Raw genomic sequence first — 26,966 nt, forward strand, 5'->3', positions numbered from 1 at the left:
CCAGTCCAACCTCCCTGTTCAAGCAGGGTCACCCAGAGCATACTGCTCACAATGTGTCCAGATGGCTCTTGAATTATCTCCAGGGAAGGAGACTCCACAACCTCTCCAGGCAACCTGTTCCAGTGCTCAGTCACCCTCACAGTAAAGAAGTTCCTCCTCATGTTCAGGTGGAACTTCTTGTGGTTTAGTTTGTCAGTTGCCTCTCATCCTATCACCTGACACCACCAAGAAGAGTCTTGACACCCTACCCTCAGATACTTATATACATTTATCAGATCCCCCTGAGCCTTCTCTTCTCCAGGCTGAAAAAACCCAGCGCCTTCAGCGTTTCCTCACAGGAGAGATGCTCCAGACATTCACATCATCCTAGTGGCCCTTCACTTGTCTTGCTCCAGGAGCCCAAACTGCACACAGTACTCCACATGAGGCCTCACCAAGGCTGAGAAGAGAGAGAGGATTACTTCCCCCAACCTGCTGGTAATGCTCTTCCTCATGCATCCCAGGACACCATCTGCATTCTTGGCCACAAGGGCACATTGCTGCTGGCTCATGGATAACTCATTGTCCACCAGGACTCCCAGATCCCTCTCCTCAGAGTTGCTTTCCAGCAGGTCAGCCCCCAGCCTGTGCTGGTTCATGGAGTTATTCCTCCCCAAGTGCAGGGCTCTGCACTTGCTGTTGCTGAATTTCAAAAGGTCCCTCTCTCCATCTCTCCAGCCTGACTAAATCCTTCTGAAGGACAGCGCAGCACTCAGGGGTATCAGCCACTCCTCCTCCTGGCAGGCACTCTATCCCTCCATCCAAATCACTGATGAGCAATTTGAACGATATTGGGCCCAGTATTGGCCCTTGGGGGACACCGCTAGTTATAGGTCCCCAATTAGACTTTGTGCCACCAATCACAAACCTAATACTTTTCACTTCTTCACACTTCCTGCTTGACAACATGTTTTTAGTTGGGATTACTGATTTGTGCAAGTGACTTGAAAGAGCACTTAAAGAAAGACAGAGCAACTCAGAAAAGAGGCAGAACAATTCAGAAAAGATCACCTGCCCTTATTCTTCCTTTAGCTGTGAATACTTCCTTACTGATTCCTGTTTTAAAGCAAGTCAATTTGTTACAGGTTAATATTATTTACTTCTTTAAAAAAAAAAAAAAAAAAAAGGCAAAACTAAAAGTTCCACAGCTTCTCTACTGAAAGTCAAATGGCACTTAGCAGAACTGAAGCTGGCTGGGTGTGGAACTGTTGTGACATATACTAAGAAAAAGGAAAAATAATTGAAAAAATAAGCCTGTTATAGCCAGGTACTGCACTCTGGACTGACATTTCATGGGCCATCTATGGCCTCATCTGCTTAGCATGGTCCTTGGGCTGCTCTTCAGCATTCAAGAGATGCCTGCTTTGGAAGGATGAACGGACGGTTCGGTTCATTAATGGCTGAAGAGGGCGAAAGTTGTCTACCATTCTCTTTTCTTCTTCACCATCTGAAGTAAAGAGCAGCATCCGAAATGCCTCCAGCTGAGAATGAGAAATGTCCGGTTTTGTGACTTTACTAACTGGAGAATTATTGAAGTTCACAACAAAACACAATCATTCATGCTTGGGTAACAAAATCAAAGGTATGATTACATTTGCATTCTGAGAAGCTTTAGCACAGACCTGTGGCACTTCTTTGTCACCTGCTGGTAAAGATATACCATCAGCTATATCAGTGCAGAAGATGAACTGTCAGTCATCTGCCGTCTTTAGGCAAATTAAATCTGAAATGTGGCGCATCTGAGATGAAACTGACTTCCAGAGATGGAACATATGCTGTCTTTAAATAAACCTCTCCAACCTTCTTAATTTACACCTTTTCTGGAGTTCTTTTAGCTTATACTGACGTGCATATGCTGGCACCCAGAAAAGGTGGAAGCTCAACAAGCAACAATCTACATAGCTGTTATACTCAGTGGTTTATAACTGGGGATTAAAATGAAGTATGCAGCAGGTCAGGCTTTAATGCTCACAAGGGCATTACAATGTCAAGTAAACTATAAGTCTTTCTATGCCATAAAAGAACGAGAGTGGAAAAGAAACAAACAAAAAAAAAAAACCCAACCAAAAAAAAAAAAAAAGGAAAAAAATTTCAATTGCAAATAAGAATGCTCCATTACGCATTTAGTTCTCTCTGCTCTGTTAACAGTCCTCAGTTTGTCCTGTCCCGTTCCTTTATGTAAACTAAAATATTAAGATCACATACATGACTATTCTTCAGAGTTTTAGCTTGGAGTGTGACTTTCCAGATCATTAACTCCATATAAAATTGCATCAACCCCACCCCCCCCAAGTAAGTTCACATTTTGCCTCATGTCATTGGACTCACAATTACTAACCAAAACTTCAAAAAATAGAGACAATCATAGAAAAGTTAGGGTTGGAAAGGACCTCAAGATCATCCAGTTCCAACACCCCCCACCCCCCCCCAAGAGCAGGGACACCTCACACTAAACCATGCTGCCCAAGGCTCTGTCCCACCCAGCCTTTAATATCACCAGGGACGGAGCATCCACAACTTCCCTGGGCAACCCATTCCAGTGCCTCACCACCCTCACAGTAAAGAATTTCTTCCTTTGATCCAATCTAAACTTCCCCTGTTTAAGTTTTAACCCATTATTCCTTGTCCTACCACTACAGTCCGTAATGAAAAGTCCCTCCCCAGCATCCTTATGGGCCTCCTTCAGATACTGGAAGGCTGCTCTGAGGTCTCCACGCAGCCTTCTCTTCTCCAAGCTGAACAGCCCCAACTTTCTCAGCCTGTCTTCTCTGCAGGGCTGCTCTGAATCTCTTCTCTGCCCAACCTGTAGCTGTGTCTGGGATTGCTCCGACCCAGGTGTAGGACCTTGCACTTGGCATGGTTAAACTTCGTAAGGTTGGCATCAGCCCACCTCACAAGCGTGGCAAGGTCCCTCTGGATGGCATTCGTTCTATCCAGCGTATCAACCGAACCACATAGCTTGGTGTCATCGGCAGACTTGCTGAGGGTGCACTCAATCCCGTGAGATTGCACAGATAATTCTCAGCGCCTCTTAAACCATTAAATAACAGTAGATTTTTGGGGGTTGTTAATTTTTACTTGCTTCGCAACAATCTCCAAGACTTGTTCTATGCTGTAATGCTTTTCCAATTACTCCACAACTCTGAACAGACAAAAAAAACCTGGTAACTTCCAACAAAAACCACAATAGTAGTACAATTCCACGTGTCCCTACATCTACTTTATACCAAGGGATACCATCACATTGAAACATGAAGTAGTAAAATTAAAACCAACAGAGGGCCTATAGTGACAAGTTAGGGTTAGTCTCAGGACAGGCGATTGATCACAAACTTTTACACTTGAAATAACTTCCATAATACAAAGATTTGCTGAAAAATTTGTGTGTCCTTTTTAAATGGGAATATAAAAAAAGAAAAAAAAAAAAACCCAAAAATGGAATTCAAGGACAGTATAGCCAAATATATTGAAAACATGCCCACAAAGGCAAAGGAGAAAACCCAATGGAAACTCACTATGGCCATCAGGATGGCATGTGAGCCACCCACCGTCACCTCCGTATTTTCAGACATCACACAAGAGAAGAAGAGCAGATTAGCTCTTACAGTCTTCACAAGATTCCTGTGTAAATGCACAACATGACTATCAAGAACATGTATACAAGGTCAGATTTTGGAATTTCACAAAACATGTCCTTTCTTCTCCCTCCCTATCATAAAAAGAGCTGCAACCTGGTAAGGAGAGCAAAGAGAGTTCCAACAAATAACCTTCAAAGTTTTTAAGGGGCAGCTTCCAGCATAAGGCATGGCTTATCACTGATCAAGATAAAATTCTATTGGAAAGCTGGAGAAGCATCTTCAACTGCTTACTAGAGAGGTCCTAAGTCTTTCAGTATCAGCTGCTGTTAATGTCAGGATTCCTACCCAAATACCGGGTGTGAAGCAGCCACCAATCTCTGTATTCACAGAGAGTTACTGGTACTGATAAGCAACTACTTCTGTGCATCTTGCCCTCCATGGCAGGGAGGTAAAAAGGTATATGGTATGATTTGAAATGTAAGCAGGAGATTTACCTGATTCTCATCAACCTCTATGGGCTGCTTCTTAATAATCCATGTGACTGATTCAGTAAGTGGTGGAGTAGTCAAAGAGCCCGCATAAGTCCAATAATCAGGGCATGAAGGTATCAAACAGGACGGATCAAAGACATCAAACTCGATAACAGTGTCCTAATCCAAGAAAAAAAAAAGTTTTAAAAATTGTATTTTGAGGCAAAAAAAGAAATTTTAAAATATTAAAAGATTCAAAACAGTATTAAATACTGTACAAGTTATGTATGCATATGGAAAGCTAGGTATTGTGACTATTAACGATCATCTAATAACATAATAATTTAAACCCCCATAAACTTGTACAAAATTGGTAAGCTGGGTTTGAGGCACTAGAGGCAGCTACTGAGTAGACAAAATTTAAATATTTCTGTTGTCCCCACAAGCCATTAGGAATTCAGGGCAGAAGAACAAGGAGTGCAAAGGAGCAACTGACTGTGTCTATGTGGGAGCTAGAAACAAACAAGAAAAAGAATAAATGATGGAATAAATTCAGCTTGCTCTGCCAGATACACTTAATAGACCGCAAACAATAGTGCCTTTACTTTTCACCACATGATTTTAGGCAGCTGGATAAAGGAGAATGACTAAAGTTTTATTTAAATCATATCAAGTATTCATGTCTCCACATTCATCTCCACAAGTGAGATACCAGACAGTAGGAGCTTCAGAGCCTATGATCTCCTACTTAAACATTTTACTCCTGAGTTACTTCCAGGATATGCAGGCAATGCAGGAAAGAAGACTGAGACAGGTTTTATCAGTTTCCCATTGAGAATGAAAAAATACTACAGTATAGGATTTTTCAACAATAGTGTGTTGGACAAGAGATTTTAGATGGGACCTTTCACCCTGCAGGTGAGAGGAAGATGCAAATATATCAGAATAAGTATTATCTGAACTTCCTCCTCCTAAACTGGGTAATGCTCCTCATTGTTTGGTGCTTAAGTCAGTGATAACTAGGGAACAAAGGTTTTCATATATTTCAAACCAAGTGCTGATGAGTTGCTGGGTGACCCTTTGGAAATGAGATCCCTATTGGAGCAGCCCACATGCGGCTTGAAGAGCCTTATATTTGATACTGTATTTTTCTTTTAAAGACGTTGGCTTTAGTTTCTTTCAAACTTATATGCTGTAACATATTATATTCTCATCATAGGCGTAGGTCTTCAAGCACAGAACTGACTTGTTTGGCATTTATCTGGCAGAATTTTACGTCACTGCCATAAATATTTGGTTTATTTGGATTTTAGAAAATCCTTCCTGCAATAAATAATGGCACAGCAACTTCAACTGGATGCACTTACAAGCCAGCAAAATTATTTATGTGTATTTTCAACGTGTGCTTTCAAAAACGAATGGGCCCCTGGAGGAGCACGAGCTGCTACTGAGCACTAACAGAGTCGCAGCACTCCCTCTCCTGGCGGAATCAGAAATCAGCTGTGAAGAAAGAGTGCCATTCCCCTTGCAGAAAACTTAAGTGTTTAAAATAAGCAAACAATAATCTCCTCAAACGCCAGACAAAAATCAGAAAGCCTTAATTCCACAAGAAATAAACTATCGCTTTACACAGCACAGCAAACTCTTTTCAGCTAAATGACATATAAAAACTAATCCAATGGCACCTGCTTTCATGAAGTGCAAGGGCAGGCATCAGTAAAGTGTCAGTGAGGGCCAGCATTAAACATGTGCCTGCCATTCTAAAGAGGTACAATCTGAAGAGCATAATTTCTTAAAACAAGAGTTTGGAAAGCTTAAAGTGTACAATTCACAAAAATGTGAACTTACTAAAAAAAAAAAGTAGCTTTCCTCCAACCTTCAGGACAGCCAACAACACATCCAAGGTGTCAATCAGGCTCCCTACTGACATTTAAGGAAGAAAGCCTTTACTACTGTTTTGCTCTTCTCAAAGTATTCCTTACGTTTAATGACTGCATTAGCTATACTGAGAGATGACTGGTGGGACACTTAAAAATACTTACTTTGTGTTTAACTGCTGGCAAGGCATCAACCAGTGTCTGCAGCCCTTCATGACGTGCTCCTAGCTGCAGAAGACAGACAGTAGTTAGAGAATCATTGACATTCTACATATCTACCTTAATCAGTATTGAAAACAACAACAATCTAGAGGTATTTTGCCCTAAATTGGTCTTAACAAAATAAAAATGCATTGTTATACCTTATCACAGGAAGTGAAATTACCTTTAAAAACACTCCAATAACAGCCAAGCCGTTACCTTCCATTACAGCTTCTTCAAACGTTGGGTACACAACGGCATTCCAGTGTACTAAATGCAACTGAAATATAAATGAATGAGAAATTAACACATGCACAGATCACAACAATGATATCAAGAAACTCAACTCTTGATCATTGCTATGTTTGGTCCTTGGCAATTTGAGACACTGCAGTGAGCGACCTCAGAACTCACACAGCACGAAAACGAGAATCAAAGTGGTGTTGGGAAAGAATGTGATTTTTTTGTTTGGGTTTTTTTTTTTGGTTGGTTGGTTGGTTGTTGGGGTTTTTTTCTTTCTTTTTTAAATAATAGCCAAAGACCCATAAACCACACTTCACAAATATGAAAGGGATTTTGTCTGTGGGAGACTAATTACAGGAATGCTAGTTAAAAGCACGAAAAAGGCTTAGTATACCTGGAACTGAAGGACACTCATTTCTTAACAGGAACAGTACCGAGCATGCTACTCTGCTAAAGAACATTCTCCTGCACATAATAAGCTTCCTCTGCATTGCTTGCAGTCCAATACAAGCACTCCATTAAGGGGTTTTGTGTATTGAACAGATACCCAGAACCAGCTCCAGAACCTGGGAGCTGTAACTTGCTGTTAACAAATACCTTGCAAAGCTAACAAGCATAATTCTGAACACATTCACAGAAGAGAAACATCTTCTCAAAAATCACCATTTTTCAAAATTCTCCATCTTTGGCATGTTACTGTGTTTATATCTGTCATATTTTCCTCTCTGAGCAACTTAATCTATATTCTTCCCCATTGGTTCCATCCTTTTTATTGACTCTCTTTCTGCCTCAGTAGTTACTCACAAAAGTTTTGCTGCTCTAATGATTGCTTAGGAGTTGAAAACAGAAAATAAAGTGATCGTGACAACTGCTATATTACTGTAGAACTCAGCTGTATGTTATTCTAACACCTTAAGAAATACACAAAAAACTGTTCATAACTGGAAATAACCTTTAACATTAGCCGGGGCTCTGTCTACACAAGACAATTGTACACATGGAAAGCAGGATCAGGCTTTTTGATTTACAGGAATGGGTGTGACAAATACTCTTTCATTTTCTCTTTAAATATGTATTTTTAAAAGAGTATTCTGTATGTGCTTTGTATCTCTGGAAGCATTTAGTAATAGTTGTGGTTTTAAAGCAGTAAGGATCGAAGATTTGAGGCCCATTACAGACAGCAGCTGAGATGCAGGGCACTCACTGTACTTCCAAGAAAATGTGAACTCTCAGCTTACTGCACAGCTCAGAGGTAAAGCACCTACATTTTTTCAGTTGAGATCTGAGCTTGCACACTTACCTCAGTAATTGCTGCCCACCTGATCTGCATCACATTAGCTGGGACCTGGGAGTTCATTAAGACCCAACTGCACCCTCGGTCTGCTTTCTGTTTCATCCTTTTCCCCTTTAAAAGGGGGAAGGACAAGCAGAGTTGTGCCACTCCATCCCTACAGAGCTGGAATATCAATGATAATTCACTGCCTGCCATTGGCTTGTCCGGCAGCTACCCCCAGGGCCATTCAGGGAGAAGAAAACATTAACTGAAACTTTCAGTAATGGGGCCAATGTTCACTTTTAAGACTGTGTTCTTCAGAAAACAGAGTGAATGTGAACTTACTAATAAAATGGTGGATGAGCTCTGGCACCTATCAGGTGTGATCTTTAACAGTAAGCTTTAATGCTTGAAACTCAGAATTTTGTAGCATGCAGTATAGTCACAGAGAGCCTGAGACCCAGCCTCCAGTCCCCACAAGCATTTGCATTTTTCAGCATTTTATCTCATACCTCTGCTGGGTAAAATTTACAGTCAATTGTGTGCTCCGAACCCCAGTCATTTATAGCTCCCCAATGGAAGTGGAACTGCTTTAGCCTGTATTGGTTTTCCAAGGGACCTCCATCAATTACTAAAAACCAAAACAAGACACACATATTAATAAACATGATTTAGAATTGTCCAGACAACTAACACAGCAAGATCTTCCTTGAAATAAACTTGCCCAGTAAAAACATCAGGTGGAGCAATTTGTCTTAACTGGAACAGTCCCCTAGTGCTTGGGTATTTGTACACTTTACTTTGATACAACAAAATTGTTCAAGCAAATGCACCACTGTTTCCCCCTGCAGTATGAATCAACCACATCAAACTGAAGACAAGCGAAATAGTCTCCTCGTCCATCTCCCCTCAAGGGAATTTTCTCCCCCATTCACATCCAGTTTGGCAGAGTGGTGACTACATGATATGATCTATCCTCTTTGAGCAGGCATATGAGAACTGCCTTATCCCAAAGAAACATGGGTAATGACAAAGCAATTAATACATCTACTAAATGACATTCCAGCAAAGCCTCAGCATCTATGAAAAACATTGAAATTTCCCATGACAAGACTTCAAAAATCCAATTTTGCCAGAAAAATCAGTACACTGTGTCAAACATTCAATTCTGTTGCCCTTCAAGTTACAAAAGTCCAAATATACTATTTTGCTTCAATACAACTTTCAGACTTCATAATCAACGTTAAAGGTTTTCCGCACAGCCAGAAATGTATTAATATTGTGCCTACTGTGAACTGTTCAAGCTACACTCTATAAAGTATCTATGTGCAAGATTCTGAGTTTCTGGAAGCTTTAATGCACTTTGTAGCCATGAGTACAGGTAAGCATTGAGTCTGCTCTCCTGATTTCAGAAGGCCTCTCATCATTTTGCAAATACATGAATGAAAAACTCTAGGCATAGTTTTTCTATGTACTGTTGGGTTTTACTCATTTCTTTCTAATCAAGCCAGGAACATGCTGCAAAGCCTTCTTCCTAGTTACTACAGGACAGCACCTGGTAAATGAGAGACCATAATTACTTCCAAAGGGTTAACAACAAATACGCAGCTGCAAAGTCCCATTTGCTGACTTTTACTTAACTGTATGTCATGGTTAAATTTTATAGCAAACCACTGTATAAAGTACATAATCTCACACTACTTCAAAAGAAGTTAATCACTTTAATGCTAAGGAGAAAACAATGAAAGGTATTAAGAACTTTTCTTGGTTTTGTTTTTTTTGTTTGTTTGGGGGTTTTTTTGGGGGGGATGTTTTGTTTATTTTTTGGGGTTTTTTTTGTTTTTTGTTTTTTTTTTTAATGAAAGCCAGCCAGTAGTTTGGAATTCTAACTAGGTAGGCCTGCTTGTCATAAAAGAGTAAGCTAACGTCAATTAATTGACACTTATTTCACCTGCTGCTGCTGAGCCTTTAGCAGACGTACAATCCTGATCATCACTGAAAAATCACGATGCAGAAAGGTAACTTAAAGGGATAGGATGAAGACGTGGCCCACTGCAAAGTCCTTCAGAATTAAAAGTCTCTGTGCTCTAAGACTACCCATTCCTGATTTTGTGATGATACAAACCCACAAGCAACTACATTCATGTTAATAATCACATTTACTTGAATGTTTGCCTCATGAGTAAAGTTAGGCACAGGGGACACATGTAGAAAATCAGGTTCCTGTAGTGGACACCAGAAAGTGACAGGAAACAAACAGGAATTTACAGTCCCTTTACAAACATTTTTCCCATTTCATTTCCTCTCAATTCACCAGTCTTGAAAATTTCAAAACAAAACAGAAGTCTAAAGGAACTCTAACAACAATCAGCAGAAATAATCATATCAACTTTTTACTGTAACCCTGGATCTGTTTGTCTCATTTCCTTGCAGCAGATGGCATTCATGCACATAGATAGGACCACACTCAGTACATACCTTCCCCAAACCCTCTTTTCTTCTTCATCTTCCTGATCTGCTCATAAGCAAACACCCCATGGCAGCACTACCTTCATTTTTTTCCCAAGTCTTGTTTTGCCTCATCTCAGGAGTTGGGCATTTTTGTCTATCCTGGATGCATACTTCATTCTGTCTTTTTCATCTTCTGTTTCAATTTTGTTGCTTTTCTTTATTCCTATGCTTCCTTCTCTGGATTTCTATTATTGTTAGACAAAAGCTGGCAGAAAGAAAAATCAGAAACAGCAAGTAAAGACAGAAAAGGCAGAGGAGAGAGGTAGGCACTTGAAAACCTGGTCATTTATAGAATCATAAAATAGTTAGGGTTGGAAAGGACCTTAAGATCATCCAGTTCCAACCCCCTGCCATGGGCAGGGACACCTCACACTAAACCATGCCACCCAAGGCCTCATCCAACCTGGCCTTGAACACCACCAAGGATGGAGCATTCACAGCCTCCCTGGGCAACCCATTCCAGTGCCTCACCACCCTCACAGTAAAGAATTTCTTCCTTTGATCTAATCTAAACTTCCCCTGTTTAAGTCTGAACTCCTTACCCCTTGTCCTGTCACTACAGTCCCTAATGAAAAGTCCCTTCCCAGCTTCCTTATAGGCCCTCTTCAGATACTGGAAGGCTGCTATGAGGTCTCCACACAGCTTTCTCTTCTCCAGGCTGAACAGCCCCAACTTTCTCAGCCTGTCTTCATAGGGGAGGTGGTCCAGTCCTCTGATCATCCTCATGGCTCTCCTCTGGACTTGTTCCAACAGTTCCATGTCCTTTTTATGTTGAGGACACCAGAACTGTACACAATATTCCAAGTGAGGTCTCACGACAGCAGAGTAGAGGGGCAGGATCACCTCCTTCGACCTGCTGGTCACGCTCCTCTTGATGCAGCCCAGGATACGGTTGCTTTCTGGGCTGCGAGCGCACACTGCAGCCGGCTCATGTTCATTTTCTCATCGACCAACACCCCCAAGTCCTTCTCTGCAGGGCTGCTCTGAATCTCTTCTCTGCCCAACCTGTAGCTGTGCCTGGGATTGCTCCGACCCAGGTGTAGGACCTTGCACTTGGCATGGTTAAACTTCACAAGGTTGGCATCAGCCCACCTCACAAGCGTGTCGAGGTCCCTCTGGATGGCATCCCTTCCCTCCGGCGTATCAACCGAACCACAAAGCTTGGTGTCATCGGCAAACTTGCTGAGGGCGCACTCAATCCCACTGTCCATGTCACCGACAAAGATGTTGAACAAGACCGGTCCCAACACCGATCCCTGAGGGGCACCACTCATTACCGGTCTCCAGCCGGACATCGAGCCATTGACCACAACTCTTTGCGTGCAGCCATCCAGCCAGTTCTTTATCCACCGCGTGGTCCACCCATCAAATTGATCTCTCTCCAATTTAGAGACAAGGATGTCATGTGGGACAGCGTTGAACGCTTTGCACAAATCCAGGCAGATAACGTCAACTGCTCTGCCTCCGTCCATCAGTTTCGTAGCCCCATCATAGAAGGCCACCAAATTGGTCAGGCAGGATTTGCCCTTAGTGAAGCCATGCTGGCTGTCACCAAGCACCTCGTTGTTTTTCATGTGCCTTAGCATGCCTTCAGGAGAATCTGCTCCAAGATTTTGCCAGGCACAGAGGTGAGACTGACTGGTCTGTAATTCTCCGGGTCATTCATTTTCCCCTTCTGGAAAATGGGGGTTATATTTCTCTTCTTCCAGTCATTGGGAACTTCACCTGACTGCCATGATTTTTCAAATATGATGGCCAGTGGCTTAGCAACTTCATTCGCCAACTCCTTCAGTTGTTATACAGCAACATCTGTTCTTTCTCTGTCATTTTAGAGTCCTGTCACCCCTCACTGATCATTTCATGTCATCCTCCACTAGCCATCATCGCCCTTCACTGACTTCAGTTCGAGGGAGATGATGATGATAAGCCATCCATCCAGAAAGAGGCAGCAAGAATGCTTACACTTTAATCTTTACCTCAAGTGTTCAGTCTTACAGATAAAGTGGGTAAGATTATTCAGAGCTGTGATGGGCTCTGATTAGCCAGGCTCTGAAAGGCCAGCATCCCTCTGACTGACAGTCCTGATGCTTGCCTCTATGTCACAAAACACTGTCCCTGTGCATTTAAATGCTGTGTATTTGTTAACCTCCTGCAGGCAATTCCCCTTCATTACACCAATCCTGGCAGGGAAAACAAAGAAATAAACAAAACAAAAAACCTTTGTTATCCATCAAACTGCAAACCATTACACTTCGGGAATGCATCCTCAACAGATACTGGGATATGGCTATATCGAGTAAAAGACTGTTAAATTTAAAAAGACTGTTAAGTTAAAGCAAAACCAATCTAAAGTTAGTTAAAGTCACTGATGAGCTAACAAGTGATGTCTCCATCTTAGACTCTCCTCTGACCTACCTCACTTAATGCAGTAGCAGTTTGTACTGTAAAAACATAACAGCAATACTTGGTTTCTTCATACGTACAACAGTGCTCAAATGAACAAGGGCAAGAATATTCTCTGGTTGGAAACAAATATTCTGGGTGAACAGCTATAAACAAGAAAATGAAAAAAAACCCAAATCTCACACAAGCCTCAAAGCTCCATGCATTCCACCACTACCATTTTTGCTGTATGGTTTCATCAGTCTCTTTCAAAAGATCAACCAAAAATACTGGTATTGAGCAGACAAAGCATGCTGAAAGCTTCCCTCCCAAGAGCATTACTAAATCTCCTAGGCAGTTCCAGAATCTCTCATGGTAAGCAGCCCCCTTATAAATAGTTCTAATCAAACAGGTTCAAACTTCCCCCAGGTCCCCCAATTTTTCCCTCCAGGACAAGTGATCAACATGAATCGTGTGCTTCACAATATCCCTGACCAACTGCAACCAGTTCACCTACCTTTACTTCTTTATACACACCAGCAATATCTTTTGGTAAAGTCAACTTTTAAAAGGAACAGTGGACACAAATATCTGGAATTTGGTAGCAATATTTTCATTTTAACTCACTTCACTCTGCTGAGCATTTAAAAAAAGATATAGCTGCTCAGGTCAGATGCTGATTCACAGATGCTTATTCACAGGAAATTACTGGAATGTATAATTTGATTTTGCATGATGGACTCCTGCTTATGCTAAAATTACCAGGAACACATGCACCTTCTGTTCCCTATGGTAGCAACTCAGTGTTATTCAATTCTCCAAGAATTTATTGAGGTGTGTATGCTTTCCAAACTTAAGTAATTTTGTTGCCGGTTATTTCAAATGCATTAAATATATCTGTTAACACTGCAAAAGAGATAAGTGGCAGATTACTATATAATATCTTATACATTTCACTATTTAATAAAGTGTAATATGGAATCTCATTTAAAATTAAGTAGATACATACAACTGAAGCTTGACTCATGTAGCAAAGCTGTGATATTATGAGACCTAATAAAAAGGCAGTGGATTAAGGCTTGTGCAATAAGTCTTAACCTGCAACAGAGGGTTTGTGCAGTGTCCATGGTAATAAATACTTAGTAAGGCCTGCATAGAACTTTTGCATTGCAGTTCCCACCACTGTAAATGCTAAAGCATTCTTTTACTATACATTCATTTCCAACACTTCTCCTGAGGTTTTACAACTTTACAATTTCTCCTCTCTAAGCATTAATGAAGGCATTAAAGAGATTTTTCTGAGTTTTTCTTACTTGATCTATCGGTAGAATCATCAAACTCAACCAGGAATGAATAGCCGTTGTTCCAGATGTGAAGGCACGTTGCTGGGTCATAGCTGATTTTCAGAGGCTTCAGGAAGGGGTCATAAACACTGTCTCTCCACTGGATATTGATAGGAGACTGTCGGCTGCCTCCAGGAATTGTAAGCGGACTCTGCCAGAGTGGATGCACTGGAAGATGATGAAGAGAGTCAGGCTCTAATGCACAATACAGAACTTCCAACTGAATACCTCAGAACTTTTTGGCAAGAGAAGGTGCTTTGGCATATTGGCTCCAAAAGCTAATTCAAGTCAGCTGATGCACAGAAATGTAAGAAAAATAATAACACCACATTCCAGTTGCATGACTCAAAGCCACACAGGGAAGTGCAGTAATCTGACATACAACTGTGTTGATACCTTACTGCTTTTGCAAAGTGCTCTTCAAAGAAATTCTGTTCCCTTATTTCCCAGAAAACTTCTTTCACAGCCGATTGATTTTAAAGTGGCTTCTGCTTTGTAACTTTGCCTGACTCTCAGCACACCACTTCAGCTTTCCTCATACACCAGTACCATCAACTGACGTCAGCCTGCACCAGACACATGACAACCCTGATGAGAAAACAAAAATATCCCCTTGGAGGTACTAGTCTTTCACCTACATGTGCTTACAGGTTACACCACTGCTGACAATGTAGTGCCCTGAAGCAGCCATGCCCATATTGACCAAGACTGCTTTATGCAATCAGGACCTACAGCTGATCCCACACCTGTAAAACCCCAAACTACCCATTTTGGGGGCTGCTTGGATACAGCTGCATGAATACAGCTTCTGCAGGATTTTATTCTACTTCAAAGCAGAATCAAGATCTGTGTGGATGGGGAGCACTTGTTCACCTGCTGTCCTACAACACCAATGAAACACCAATAAAGGGCTTTTGTGCTCTGCCCATTCACTGAACCCAAACTGGAGAGGCTCTCATGCACTGCATTACTGCCCACTTCATCACGTACAACTGCTTGAGGTCTTTTGCAAGGGGAAAATAAAAGCAAATTAAATCTTTTCACAAACCTCTCACATAAGGGGTGGCTGAACAACCCTCCTTTCAGTTTCCTCAGCGAGGAGCAAACTTTATCGGCCCGCACAAGGTCACCACACACAGGTAAGGCAAACAATATACTCCCCAGAAATGCCCCAAATCCCCGTTACTGTTACTGCCATTTCCTGATGTTTAGCCGAGGACCGGCCACTGACAAAGCCACGCTGAAGTTGGTGTCTCCTTATCCAAACTTTTGAGGCACCGGTAGCCCCCTTAGGACCAGGAAGCGACAGAGGAACATGGGCGCTGCCCATGCCCGAGCCCTGGGCAACCCGAGGGGGCGCAGCGCGGCGGGCAGCAGGCGATGAACCCGGCGGGGAGCGCGAGGGGAGCGGTGGGCAGCCGGTTCCTCTCAGGAGGCGGGAGCTGCTCCGCTCGAGGGGCGAGGGCAGGGCGGGCCTGAGGGAGCCTGTGGCCAGGCGGCCCCCCCGAGGGAAGGGGCTCCCCCTCTGAGGGAAGGGGCTCGGGAGGGCCGCAGCACTCACAGACGTCTCGCAGGCGGTAGGAGCAGCAGGCGCCCAGGCTGCATCGTCGCGTCCCGCGCCGTGAGGCAACGGCCACCCAAGCGCGGCGAAGCAGCGGCAGCATCGCTGAGGACACCGCGGAGCCCCCGGCTGCACAGCCCGGCCCAGAGCGGGGCAGCCCCTTCCGGGCCGGCCCCTCGCTGCTGCGGTCCCCTCAGGGGAGCGGGCGGTGTCGCTGCCAAAGGCGAGAGGGTGAGGGCGAGGGCGGCAGCTTCTCCCTCAGGGGCGGGGACTGGCTTTCGCCGGCATTTTATCCAGTGATAACGCTATGGAGGAGACAGTAGATCTCTGTGTGAGCGTATTCGCCATTTCCTGTGTTCAGCCTGATCCCAGTGCCTGACTCACCTCAAAAATGCGTTTCCCCTTGGGGTAACAGCGTCGCAGCTTGCTTGCGCACCACAGGGGGGGTTAGCTTTTATTTTTGTCTAGTTAATTTTACTCAAGTAGGAGGTTTTGGTTTCACCCTGCTGGAGGGGGGCTGCAAGGCGAGCCCGCTCCCACAGGGATACGGGTGTCCCAGCCCCAAACTTACACGGCAAAGTTGGGAAACCTTAACATGATGGCCATTTTACCCAACTGCATCTGCCCCAAAGGCTGGAGGCCAAAGCAGGCCCACCCCACGATGGTTAAAAGGGGCCGATTCAACTGGGATTTGTGTGAAACCACTTGAGGTAGGTGGATGAAACGGGTTAAAACCTTGGTTACTCCTTGCCCCTTTTTCTCTGTTACAGTTACCAGTGAGGAACACAAAGGAAAGCCTGTAGAAAGCGGACTGAGTGAAAGTGCAGAGATGAAGTAAGTGTCCTCAGTTTTGCTGGGTCTGTTGAGCAGCCAAGAGCAGAACACCACACCTCAACTCCTGGCCTTCATCTGGCCACCTCCTGTGAATCCTATTTCTTGGTTACTCTCTTAAAATCACTTTGCAAAATTGCATTTACCCTTGGGGGGTGTTTTATCTTGATAGGGTGAGTACTTCTGAATTTTCATGAGGAACCTGATGTAGCATTGAGAACGTTCTGTTGAAGTGGAGACAAGACTAAATAACTAGAGTCAACAAAGAAGCGTTTGCTCTAGTTTACAACGTTGTGTAAGAAGATTCCATTGCATTCACAGTATAATGTATTTACAGTACTCCTGAGTTGAGTAAGAGGTTGAAATCTGGCAAGTGACTTGCTGTTAGTGGCTACATGATGAGAAAACACATCATTAGATGTACAAACAGCTTGTGATCTTAGGACGTTTTACTGGGTTTGAATTTAATTTACTTCCTCCCTGCCAAGACAGACCTTCTTTAAAGCACAGTCCTTTTTTGTGTAGCAGGATTCAACTGCAAACATCATGAATTGTGGTTTGAGTCTCAGTGTTTTTCAGGATGGTTAATGTACTATATTCAACATGCAAACTGAAAAAAGTTGCTGCCCATAAACACAATTTTGCATTGAGGCTTAATTACATTTTAATAGCCTATCGATCATGGTCGGGCACATGTATTTAGTACAGGTCAGACCTGTCTGTTGCTGAAGCTACTTAGAGCAACAGGTAGCTCCTGGTCATGAGGACAGCTCATAATGAGCTTCATGCTTAACTGCCGCAGGGAGCTCAGATGTAGCTTCAGGTATTGTAATATTCAGTATAAACAAGAGATACTGGGTTTTATTCTTATTTACTAACAAGGCAAGAATGACATTCCTTCACATTCCATTATCCCATGATGTGTCCTCTAAATACAACTAATAGTCTCGGGCAGTTTAGAAATCACATCTGCTAAATTAACTAATGTATGTATGCCCTATATCATAGTATAGGCGCTTACTGTTGCAGAGCATAACCTGGCTTCTGCACAACTATCATTTTTCTGTATGTTAAAAGCAGTTGACAAAAAAAAAAAAAAAGCCTCAAAATACACTACTTTACACTGTGGCATTAAGATAGACAAACTTTGTAAAGCTTTTACAATTAGAACCTGCAAGCTTTTGAAAATGTGAAGTGTCTTAAAGAGCTGCTAAACTGAGCAGAATGAGTCATTTCTTGTGTGTTGAACAGCACAACCACAGGAAAGTTCTTAAGCTTGGGGAAACAATGGGCTGTTCGGGTGCAGAACTAAAAAGAAAAATAACTTTGACCTGAACATTTTTTGTTTCCCTTCTGAAACATTCACAGAATCTCCATCCAGTTTTTAAATGTACATGCTACTTCAGTAAAACTCCAGCATTTGATGAAAAAAACCCTTTTCTTCTCCAGGGGGTTAAAGAAACCACTTCAAAATACGAGCTCAGTGGCATTGGGATGGTTTGTTTTGGAAACTGCAGACAGAAAGGCAAAAACTACCTCTGCAAAAGGAAACCTAAGCTCTAAACCTTCTGCACAGCACTCAGCTAGCATGGCCAAAATCTTTTCTCGACCATTGCAGATACACAGTGTCTCCTTGGTCATGTCCCAGCTAGAGGTGGTTTATGCAACAGAGAGGCATGGCTCTCAAGCAGCAAGCTGCGGAGAGCAATGGCAGCCAGAATTACAATATCTCTGTTGTTCTCATGTTTTTCCAAAATTGCTACATTTCTGGACCATTTGGGAGGTTTTAGCTACATTCTCTCTTGTTCTTGAATGAGAGCGTTTTCTGTGTATAGGGAACACCACAACCAAAAAATCTGGCATTGGCCTGCTGGATGAGTGATACAGAATCTGAGTGGAAAGAGAAATAGAAACTTCATCTATTAGATCTGTTTTCAAATGTGCAAAGTTTAAATAAAAACAAAAAAAAAAGGTCAGAATTAATTAGTGTGCAGTTTGCGCCCTTTGCTTTACGCACACCTCATTTACAATCAGCTCACTGAGGAAGGGTCTAGTTATCATTTAGCTTTTTACATGCCATATCCATGGCATTGTCTGAACAGTTCAGTAAATACTGTAATATAACAAGCATGAGAAAAATGTGAGTCACTCATGAAGAGAGATCTGCCACAAACAGACCTAATCTGTGCTTGATTATTTTATTTATTTAAAATCTTCCAGACAGACACAGGGATGCTCCATTTAATTTTATAGTGTTTGGAGGCTTCTTACGCTTGCACTGTGTGTTTTTCTCCTTACCACTCCCAGATGAAGTAGATGTATACAGCCATCCAGATAGTCCAAATCTTTATAATTATTTTCTATAATTAATTGCAGCTGTGGTCTGTTTGGAGTGATTGTTAAAAAGTTCATTTAGCACTGATACAAGTGTCAAAAGCTTTGGAGTGGGAATCAAGATCCAGATGAAAATGTGGGTTGTGTATAATATTACTGGATTATCATAATTTATAATATGATCTCCAAGAAAATATTTTGAAGGCCACAGTTTCATGGTAAAAATCCAAAATAAATTGAGTTAAATGAAAGATTTTACTGCCAGTTTGCACTGTTGTAAACTTGATTTAAAGAGACAAAACATTTTTCAATGTTTCATTTTTAATTTACCTTTAGGTATTCTGGGGAGGAGAGAGTTCTCATGTATGGGTTACAGAATTAGAAGAAAGAGTATGAAAATTGGTGGTTGTCAAGTAAGAATGAGGGGTAAAATGACTCAGCTTCAGGGGATTCTTTACTGTTAGGGTGGTGAGGCACTGCAATGGGTTGCCCAGGGAGGTTGTGAATGCTCCATCCTTGGCGGTGTTCAGGGCCAGGTTGGATGAGGCCTTGAGTGGCATCGTTTAGTGTGAGGTGTCCCTGCCCATGGCAGGGGGGTTGGAACTGGATGATCTTAAGGTCCTTTCCAACCCTAACTATTCTATGATTCTGTGACTCCAGTCTTTTATGGGTTTAATCTTTAAAAAAAAAAGGAAAAAGAATCCCAACCTCTTGAATGAAGTTTGTTTACACAGGGACTTTCAAACAAGCTTCACCCAGCTCTGAAGTAAAAGAGGGAGGACAGCATGGTGGACAGCATTCCTACTTGAAGGAAGTGCATTTTCGTCCTAAGTTGACCAGGGGCACTTTCCATAGCAACACATTCTGAATTTGAAAAATAAACCCAAACATATAACTGAAACTCAATAGAGAACCATTTTAAACTTTGGAAGGCCATGGCTCTGCTTCAGTCACTTGGATTGAATATTACAGAGGAAATCCAAAATAGGTTGATTTCTTTGAAGCTTTTTAGCATGAATCAAGATTTTGGAGGATAACAGTGATGGCTGGCTGAGGTCCATTGTGACAAGGTGTTGAAAGTTCTGCTGAATTGATGTCAGATTTGGACTGTGATTTAGGCCAGCTTATTGATGAACAGTCCAGTGCTTTTTATCAAATGGATGTAACTGACAGAGTACCCTAAGCTCTACAGGAAAGCAGCAGCAGATTATGAAATGCTGAGCTTTTCTCTGCTTCCAGAATGTTTGGCAGAGATAGGAGGCTGGATGAGAAGGCAGTGGCTGAGGCTAAGTCCAGATAAGGAGGAGGTGATTCCAGTTGGCAAGGTAAAGCAAACAGAGGCTTTATCTTTTCTGTATAAAAACATTTGCTGAAATCATGCATGCAGACTTAGTAGCTCAGCATGGAAAGGGCTTACAAGATCTCTCATGGACAATTTGTGTAGTTTCTGCAATTGTATGTGCAGTCCTGGAGATGGCACACCTGGATTGTGTCATTTCTGTACTTCTACAATTCTTTTTTCAAAAAACCCTGAAGGATTCTGCTTTTCTTGTAACTTCTAAAAGTGTAAGAAAAGAAAAAGAGAAAAATACATTGAGTTCTGTTTTGGCAACAACTGCTTGGGTGCTCTATAATCTTAAAATCCCTATGGAAGAGCATTTCCAGCAACTCTCTCTCTGTTGTATTAAAAGGTGCCTGAAACCACTGCCTCCATGGTACAACATACTACAGAGCTTAGTACAGACATCTGCTGTGGTAGTCTATGTCACTAGAAATTCATACATATATGCCATGGTTCTCAGCAGTGTTTCCACAGTTCTTTCTTAGTGAAGTGCAGAAAAATGCTGTTGTCTTTGTAAGAAGACGAGGAATACAGAAAGAGTCCTGAAATCCAGAAAGATTCCAGAAAGACTGACACTAGAAAGTGTCAGTCTTTGAATTGTTTAACTTATATCCTCAAAGCAAACATCTGAGTTAACTGCTGAGTCAAAGCATCACCACACAGATCGGCGAGAGACTGCTTCTGTGTGTGGGAAGGGTTAGGGGAGAAAGATAGGAGATGAAGTTTGGGAAAATGGTGAACTTCATATTGCAGATATTACCCAAGAAATCTACAATCCAGTTTTACCATTTCTTTGACCAAATTTTTGTCACCAAAAGGGCTTTTTGTGAATAGCTGAATTTAACTGAATGTGCTTTTTGCCCTGAGTTAATGTTGTGCACACGATCTAGCCAGCAGATGGAGGAACCTACAGGCTGGCTTATTCAGAGCTGGTGTCTATTCACTGGCAGCCGAAACCAGCCATTCCAAAGATAGCATTTTACTGAATCAGTTTGTTTTGGCATTTCCTGCATGAATGTCATGGAATAAAGAAAGATTTAAGTAATAAATAGCATCTGTCTTAAATTGAAAAGAGGAATGTGAGTAAAAAAAGATGGATAGCAATTGCAGTTAATTTAAACATCAATGGTCTTATAATGGAACAGCCTTGTGTGATCTCTTCCTGGAAATCTTGTTACCGTGAAGTGAGTTCTAGTTTCTCAGTACAGTTACCCAGGAACAAGTGTCCATAGCAAAAAATACATCATTAACCCCTTAGTGGAAGCCAATGGGCCATGGGTAAACATAAAATAATTACTTTCTCCATCCTGTGTGGAGTTCTATGGATCTTGGCATTTCTCCAGTTTACCTTGTTACTCCACTGAACATTTCAAATAATTTTCCTAGATCAGTAATTTCACTGATGAAACAAAAATGTAACACTTAATTGTAATACATTCATTCCTTGAGTTTTTAATGCTATAGGCTATAAAGCTTAGTAGTGTATTAAAACTGAGCAAGCAGCAGAATTAGGAACTGTCTAGAAGGATCCTGTGCTGCTGATTCATGGTTTCAATACTTATTTTATGAAAGATGTTTATATTGTCTTGTGTGGCTTCTGAAATTGGAAATTATTGGACTCACAATGAATACTCACTTGCAATCTTCATGTCTTCAAGTATAAAAACACTGAATAAATAATGAATAAAAATACCGAGTCATGACAGAACTTTTTAACCACAATTACAGTGGATTATCTGGATTTCCCCTCTGAAGCAGTAACTTATATCCCTGCACATGATGAGCAGTATTGTATGAGCCCCAACACTACTCTTACTGGCACAGCTTTTAGTTTTAGCTGTTGAATTTCCAGAGCTGAAAAAGTCTGCTGATAAATTTCAGCTAAAGGAGTGATAAAGAGATTGCTTCTGCCTGTTAGAATATGTTCTCTCATATGCACATGTTCTTATGTGGAGGGGATGCACAGTTGTACAGACTAATTAACCCAATTAATATGAATTTGTTAGGAAAGCTGCTATTTTATAAGGCTGAATCATAATTTTTCTAAACATTACTGTACTGCTTTTCTTTGAATAGATGAAGAATGTATTTTTCCTTGTGTTAATGGGAAAAAATGAAGTTTCTGTGCATGCTTATAAAGAAAAAACTAGTAGGAAAGGAAGTACAAGTTTAAGAGACTTTTCAGCTGTACTGTGAAAGCACAGAAAAGGGAAAAATGCTGTCAGGGATGCATGTGTGATCATTTAAATATTGCATTAGAAATTAAGCTCTTTCTTGTGGTTGTTTATCTAGTAAAACAACTCAGTGCTAATCTTGCTTCTAGAGTTAGGCATCTTCCAGGTATTTAGAAGACATCTTTTAAAAATGAAGGTATAAATAAAAAAAAAAAGGAACTGCTATATTAACAAATATTACTAGATGGAAGTACCCATTCTGGTTTAAGGTTTCAGGATACAATTCACATTTTCTATTCTAAGTAACAAGAAAAGAAAAAGGCTATTTAGTCTAAGAGCTCCAAAAACTTTGCAAACACTGTATCTTTATAAGACCTGTTCTGACTTATTTCTGATGTGCTAAGTGGCAGGGAAGCTTGCATGCTGTGTATTACATAAAACTTCCACGTCTAGGAGGATCTAAAACACTGTGCACACTGAACTTGGCAGCCAATCTACCAGGTTTCTTGAAATGCTAGTCACTCAGTGGCAGAAAGAATTCGGCAGCGTCTTCAAAATGGATTTCTAAGTGTAAAGCTATTAAACACCAAAAGCTTCTGAATATTTCTTCTAGCTTTCAATATAAACAAAGCCTTGTGCTTGTCTCCATTCTGCTTTGCTTTATATATGCCACAAAATCATCTGTTTTCTCCTCAGTTAAGTAAATACAAAATTTGTTGTTTGATAGTTTAAATAGAAGGAAATCACATCTCAGTATTCAAAGGAAGGATCTGGCTGTTCTTTGGGAAAAGTAACTATGCTGAATACATTGACAGGGGGGAAAAATAGGAAACAAAAGGATTCCCAGATGTAAAAAATTACTCTTTACTATTGCTCCAGCTGACATTATCTGCACATGAGCAAGTAGACCATGATCTCTGGCTGGCACCGTCTTATCTTTAAATAAATTAATCAGTGTTTTAAATAATTAAATCTTTGACATCTTCTAGTAGTATCCTGCATCTCAGGAAGCGATTCATTGCAGTTATCCTGTACACCGCATTTGGAGGGTTTTGTGGATTACACTTTTCAAAATTAAAGATTGCAGTGTCTATTAAATTCAGAATCCCTCAGAATCAATTTGATGTAGGTAGCCAGCACTATTTCAATAAAATGAAGCACACTTACATGCACCATTCCTGTTTTTATGAGTGGAGGTGGCCAGGCTGCAGAGTCGTGCTGGCACTGCTGGTGGACTACAGATAGTTTTCAGCTGCTTGTAGAAACGCACCAGGGTATTTGCCTTCAAACTATTCATTGCTATCACTTTGGCACTTCAAATCTTCTGTTCATCAAACAGCCAGAGGAGCTTTTCAGAGTCCAGCAACCTATCAACACAAAGCAGAGGGAAAAAATCCTGCAGATACACAGCTTCAAGATAACTGGAGCGTCTCCAGCCTGATTTATAACAAATTCTGTGAGCACCCTTTCCTGGTTGGAGACGTGGAACTGACCAAGTAGTTAATTTTCAACTTGTCCCTAGACTGCCTTCTTCATTGGCTCTATATTTTGTTGGAGGACTGGCTAGTTGATGATTATTCTACATGTGCTCTCCAGCTTTTTCCTTATGTGGCTCGATGAGCAACTGAAGTGTTAACAGAAACCACTCTTTTGTATGCAAGGAGAGGTTTCTTATCATGTCTTTATGCATACATGCTTTGAATTTGAATAGCTGTGTATTTGAATACTGATAGCTAAGAACTGCTGTCATTTACAGCTGTAATTCAGAGAACTGGTGACTGCTCAGACTGAGGAATTCACAGATATCTAGTAGATCTATAAGGCTTGCCCACAGAATAGGATGAGCAGCCTCCTGCAGAGGAGTATTTTAGCTCTAAGCACCTGACACAGCATCACTGCAACTTCAAGGTGAGGAATTTGTTCCTCTGAACTATCCCGTGTCCCATAAGAGGGATATTTTTGTATAGACTAGAAATAGGAACAAACATAAGGAACCCTAATTACTCTTCCTACTCACACACCCCTGTGACCCAGCCGAAGTGTTCTTTTTCCCAGCAGGGAGAACAGATTGAGATGTTTTCATGACCTATGTTTCTTAGGGATGAAAGCATGAGGAATGTTACTGTCTTACTATTTTCACATGCAATTCCAATAACATTGTTATCTTATGTGAAAGATCCATATTAAAATTCCGTTCTTCAATATTCTTTGGGATGTTTGTTCTGCCACCCATGGCTGCAGTCCACGTCAATGGCACAGACACAAGTAGCCTCTGAGTTAGTGCTGTAGTTTCTCAGGGTAACACACAAGCAATTAAAGGGTCCAAAGTCCTTCCTTGAGACAGGTCCAAAGCCAAACCTGAAGACAAGTGCCCTAACAACAGAGTTCAGGGGCCCAGGCTTGGGCTTAAATGGCCCCTGGCCTGCAGACTGGGCTGTGGGTAGAGCCTGCACCTGAGCGTTGTCAGGACCAGTAAGACTTGTTAGTGGCCTCAGGGTCATGTGGGGCCTTTAGTAACTCTCATGTCAGTATTTACAAAATCCATGTGATTGATTATTTTCCTTCATTAACTACATAAGAGGGCATATTTTGAAAGCAACAGAGTCTATCAATGACAGAGCAGGCAGAAGTGAGAAGACAATAGTCTTCTTTGCTATTAAAAATTTGCCATTAAACCCCACTCTTTTCTTAATCCATAAAATTAACTGTGAAATATTTGTCACTTTGTTTTGTTGGTTGTTTTTTGGTTTTGTTTTTGGCTTTTTTACTTAACAAATTGTGGTGTTTTGAATTAGAAACTCATTTGCTTGGCAGTATTTTCATTAAACATAGGTGTGTTTCTCATCTTTTATCTCACAGGGTGTAAGTGCAAGGCTCAGGCTCAGGGAATCTACTTTAGTAGCCTGAAGTGGTAAGCTTATCTGTGCTATTTGCTATTCCAAAACCTACTATTTAGGAGAGTCTTTCTTAAAGAGTCTTTTTTTTCTTAATGCTTGTCATTTATTATCTCAGCTGCCTGCTTCAGAGTATCTAAAAGCAAGCCACTATCAGTTGAGAGTTCTGCCTGAAGAACTGCAACATCAAACTTCTATGGTTGCTCATGATTGTGGGTAATTACAACTGTGGAGTATGCCTGTATACAATGGAAAGGTGCCTATTTTGTCTTCACAGAAACTAGAGAAGTGAAATTTCTTGCTGTCACAACCCATCTGACTTGCTCCAGACTGGACAGGGAGGCCCAATATTTCTTTTTCTTTTCTGATGCTTACTAGAGGGTTGCCAGTACTTACATTCTGGTTACCTTCAAATGAATGCTGTTACTTGGAAAGAGAAAATTACCTCCTGGATTTAGTGTTTCAGGAAATCTGATTCTTCTGGCATTGTGCTTGCAAGGGTCCTAAAATTGTCTCAGTTGCAACATTGGCAAGTCAAAACCAGTAATTCAGGAAAAAATAGTTTTACTATAATTACAAAGGTACAATGAAAGTGATTTCATAATCACCATTTTCCTCACCTGGTTACTGTTGTGTAACAGTGGACAGGACAATCAGTCAAGTATGAGGAAGCTGTCTGGGATGGCCTTGCTGCTGAGGAATCCATGTGAAACATCTATGGAGTAGCTATGATTTTATTGATCATGGAATCATAGAATTGTTAGGGTTGGAAAGGACCTTAAGATCATCCAGTTCCAACTCCCCTGCCATGGGCAGGGACACCTCACACTAAACCATGTCACCCAAGGCCTCATCCAACCTGGCCTTGAACACCACCAGGGATGGAGCATTCACACCTTCTCTGGGCAACCCATTGCAGTGCCTCACAACTCTCACAGTAAAGAACTTCTTTCTTATATCCAATTTAAACTTCCCCTGTTTAAGCTTGAACCCATTACCCCTTGTCCTGTCACTACAGTCCCTGATGAAGAGTCCATCCCCAGCATCCCTATAGCCCCCCTTCAGATACTGGAAGGCTGCTCTGAGGTCCCCACGCAGCCTTCTCTTCTCCAGGCTGAACAGCCCCAACTTTCTCAGCCTGTCTTCATATGGGAGGTGCTCCAGCCCCTGATCATCCTCATGGCCTCCTCTGGACTTGTTCCAATAGTTCCATGTCCTTTTTATGTTGAGAACATCAGATGCTATATTACATTTTATATTTGGATTTCTGAAAGAAATATAAGAAATTTGAAGGTGGGTACTACACACTGAATAAAAAAACAGTTCTCAGGCAACCCTCAGTCTGAAGTAAAGGATAAAATCCTCTAAAATCAGTAAGCTCTTTCAGGCTTTTGATAATCCCAGTGGATTAAAAAAGACTGATGATGATGATAATGATACCTGACCAAGCAAATATGGTCTAGGACAAACCTGAACAAAGCTGGGCAAAACCAGCAAATACTGGGCAAAGATATCAGCTGTTTAACAGAGGTAAAAGGGCAGCAGACACAGCTGTGAGCATGATCCTGGGAAGATCACTGTCGGGCAAAGTACACATATACAGCTTGTTAGAATGGAAGATTTCTGAGAAGTGGAATAGCCTCCTATCTTTCTCTTTTTTCCATGAGGTATACAGGGAGATGGAATAGTATGTAAACAGATGAAAGAACATTGAGGTCAAGGCTAATTCTCCTCACCTTATTTCTCACACTGGCAAAAATGACCTTACAAGACCATAAACTTTGACCAGATAGATGACCAAATATGTTACAATGTTTTTCTCTCTGCTGTGGAAATTCAAGGCCTTTTCTTCCATTCTCACCCATGAAAACTAGAAGTATCTAAAATCGAACGTAATTGAGTTTACTCAGTGT

At 41.4% G+C, this 26,966-nt stretch overlaps 1 protein-coding gene across 1 annotated transcript; it reads right to left on the minus strand.

Moving 5' to 3' along the window:
• Positions 1-566: 566 nt before the first annotated feature.
• CA5A (carbonic anhydrase 5A) lies at positions 567-15,581 on the minus strand (the record flags this gene model as incomplete). The annotated part of the gene is made up of 7 exons (XM_080636779.1): positions 567-1,520; positions 4,112-4,267; positions 6,130-6,192; positions 6,350-6,445; positions 8,194-8,312; positions 13,888-14,085; positions 15,479-15,581. The coding sequence occupies 7 exons, from the start codon at positions 15,579-15,581 to the stop codon at positions 1,341-1,343; spliced, it is 915 nt and encodes a 304-aa protein (XP_080492905.1). The 3' UTR covers positions 567-1,340.
• Between the last annotated feature and the right edge of the window lie 11,385 nt (positions 15,582-26,966).

This window comes from Psittacula echo (assembly GCF_963264785.1).
Source record: "Psittacula echo genome assembly, chromosome: Z".
Taxonomy (NCBI): domain Eukaryota; kingdom Metazoa; phylum Chordata; class Aves; order Psittaciformes; family Psittacidae; genus Psittacula; species Psittacula echo.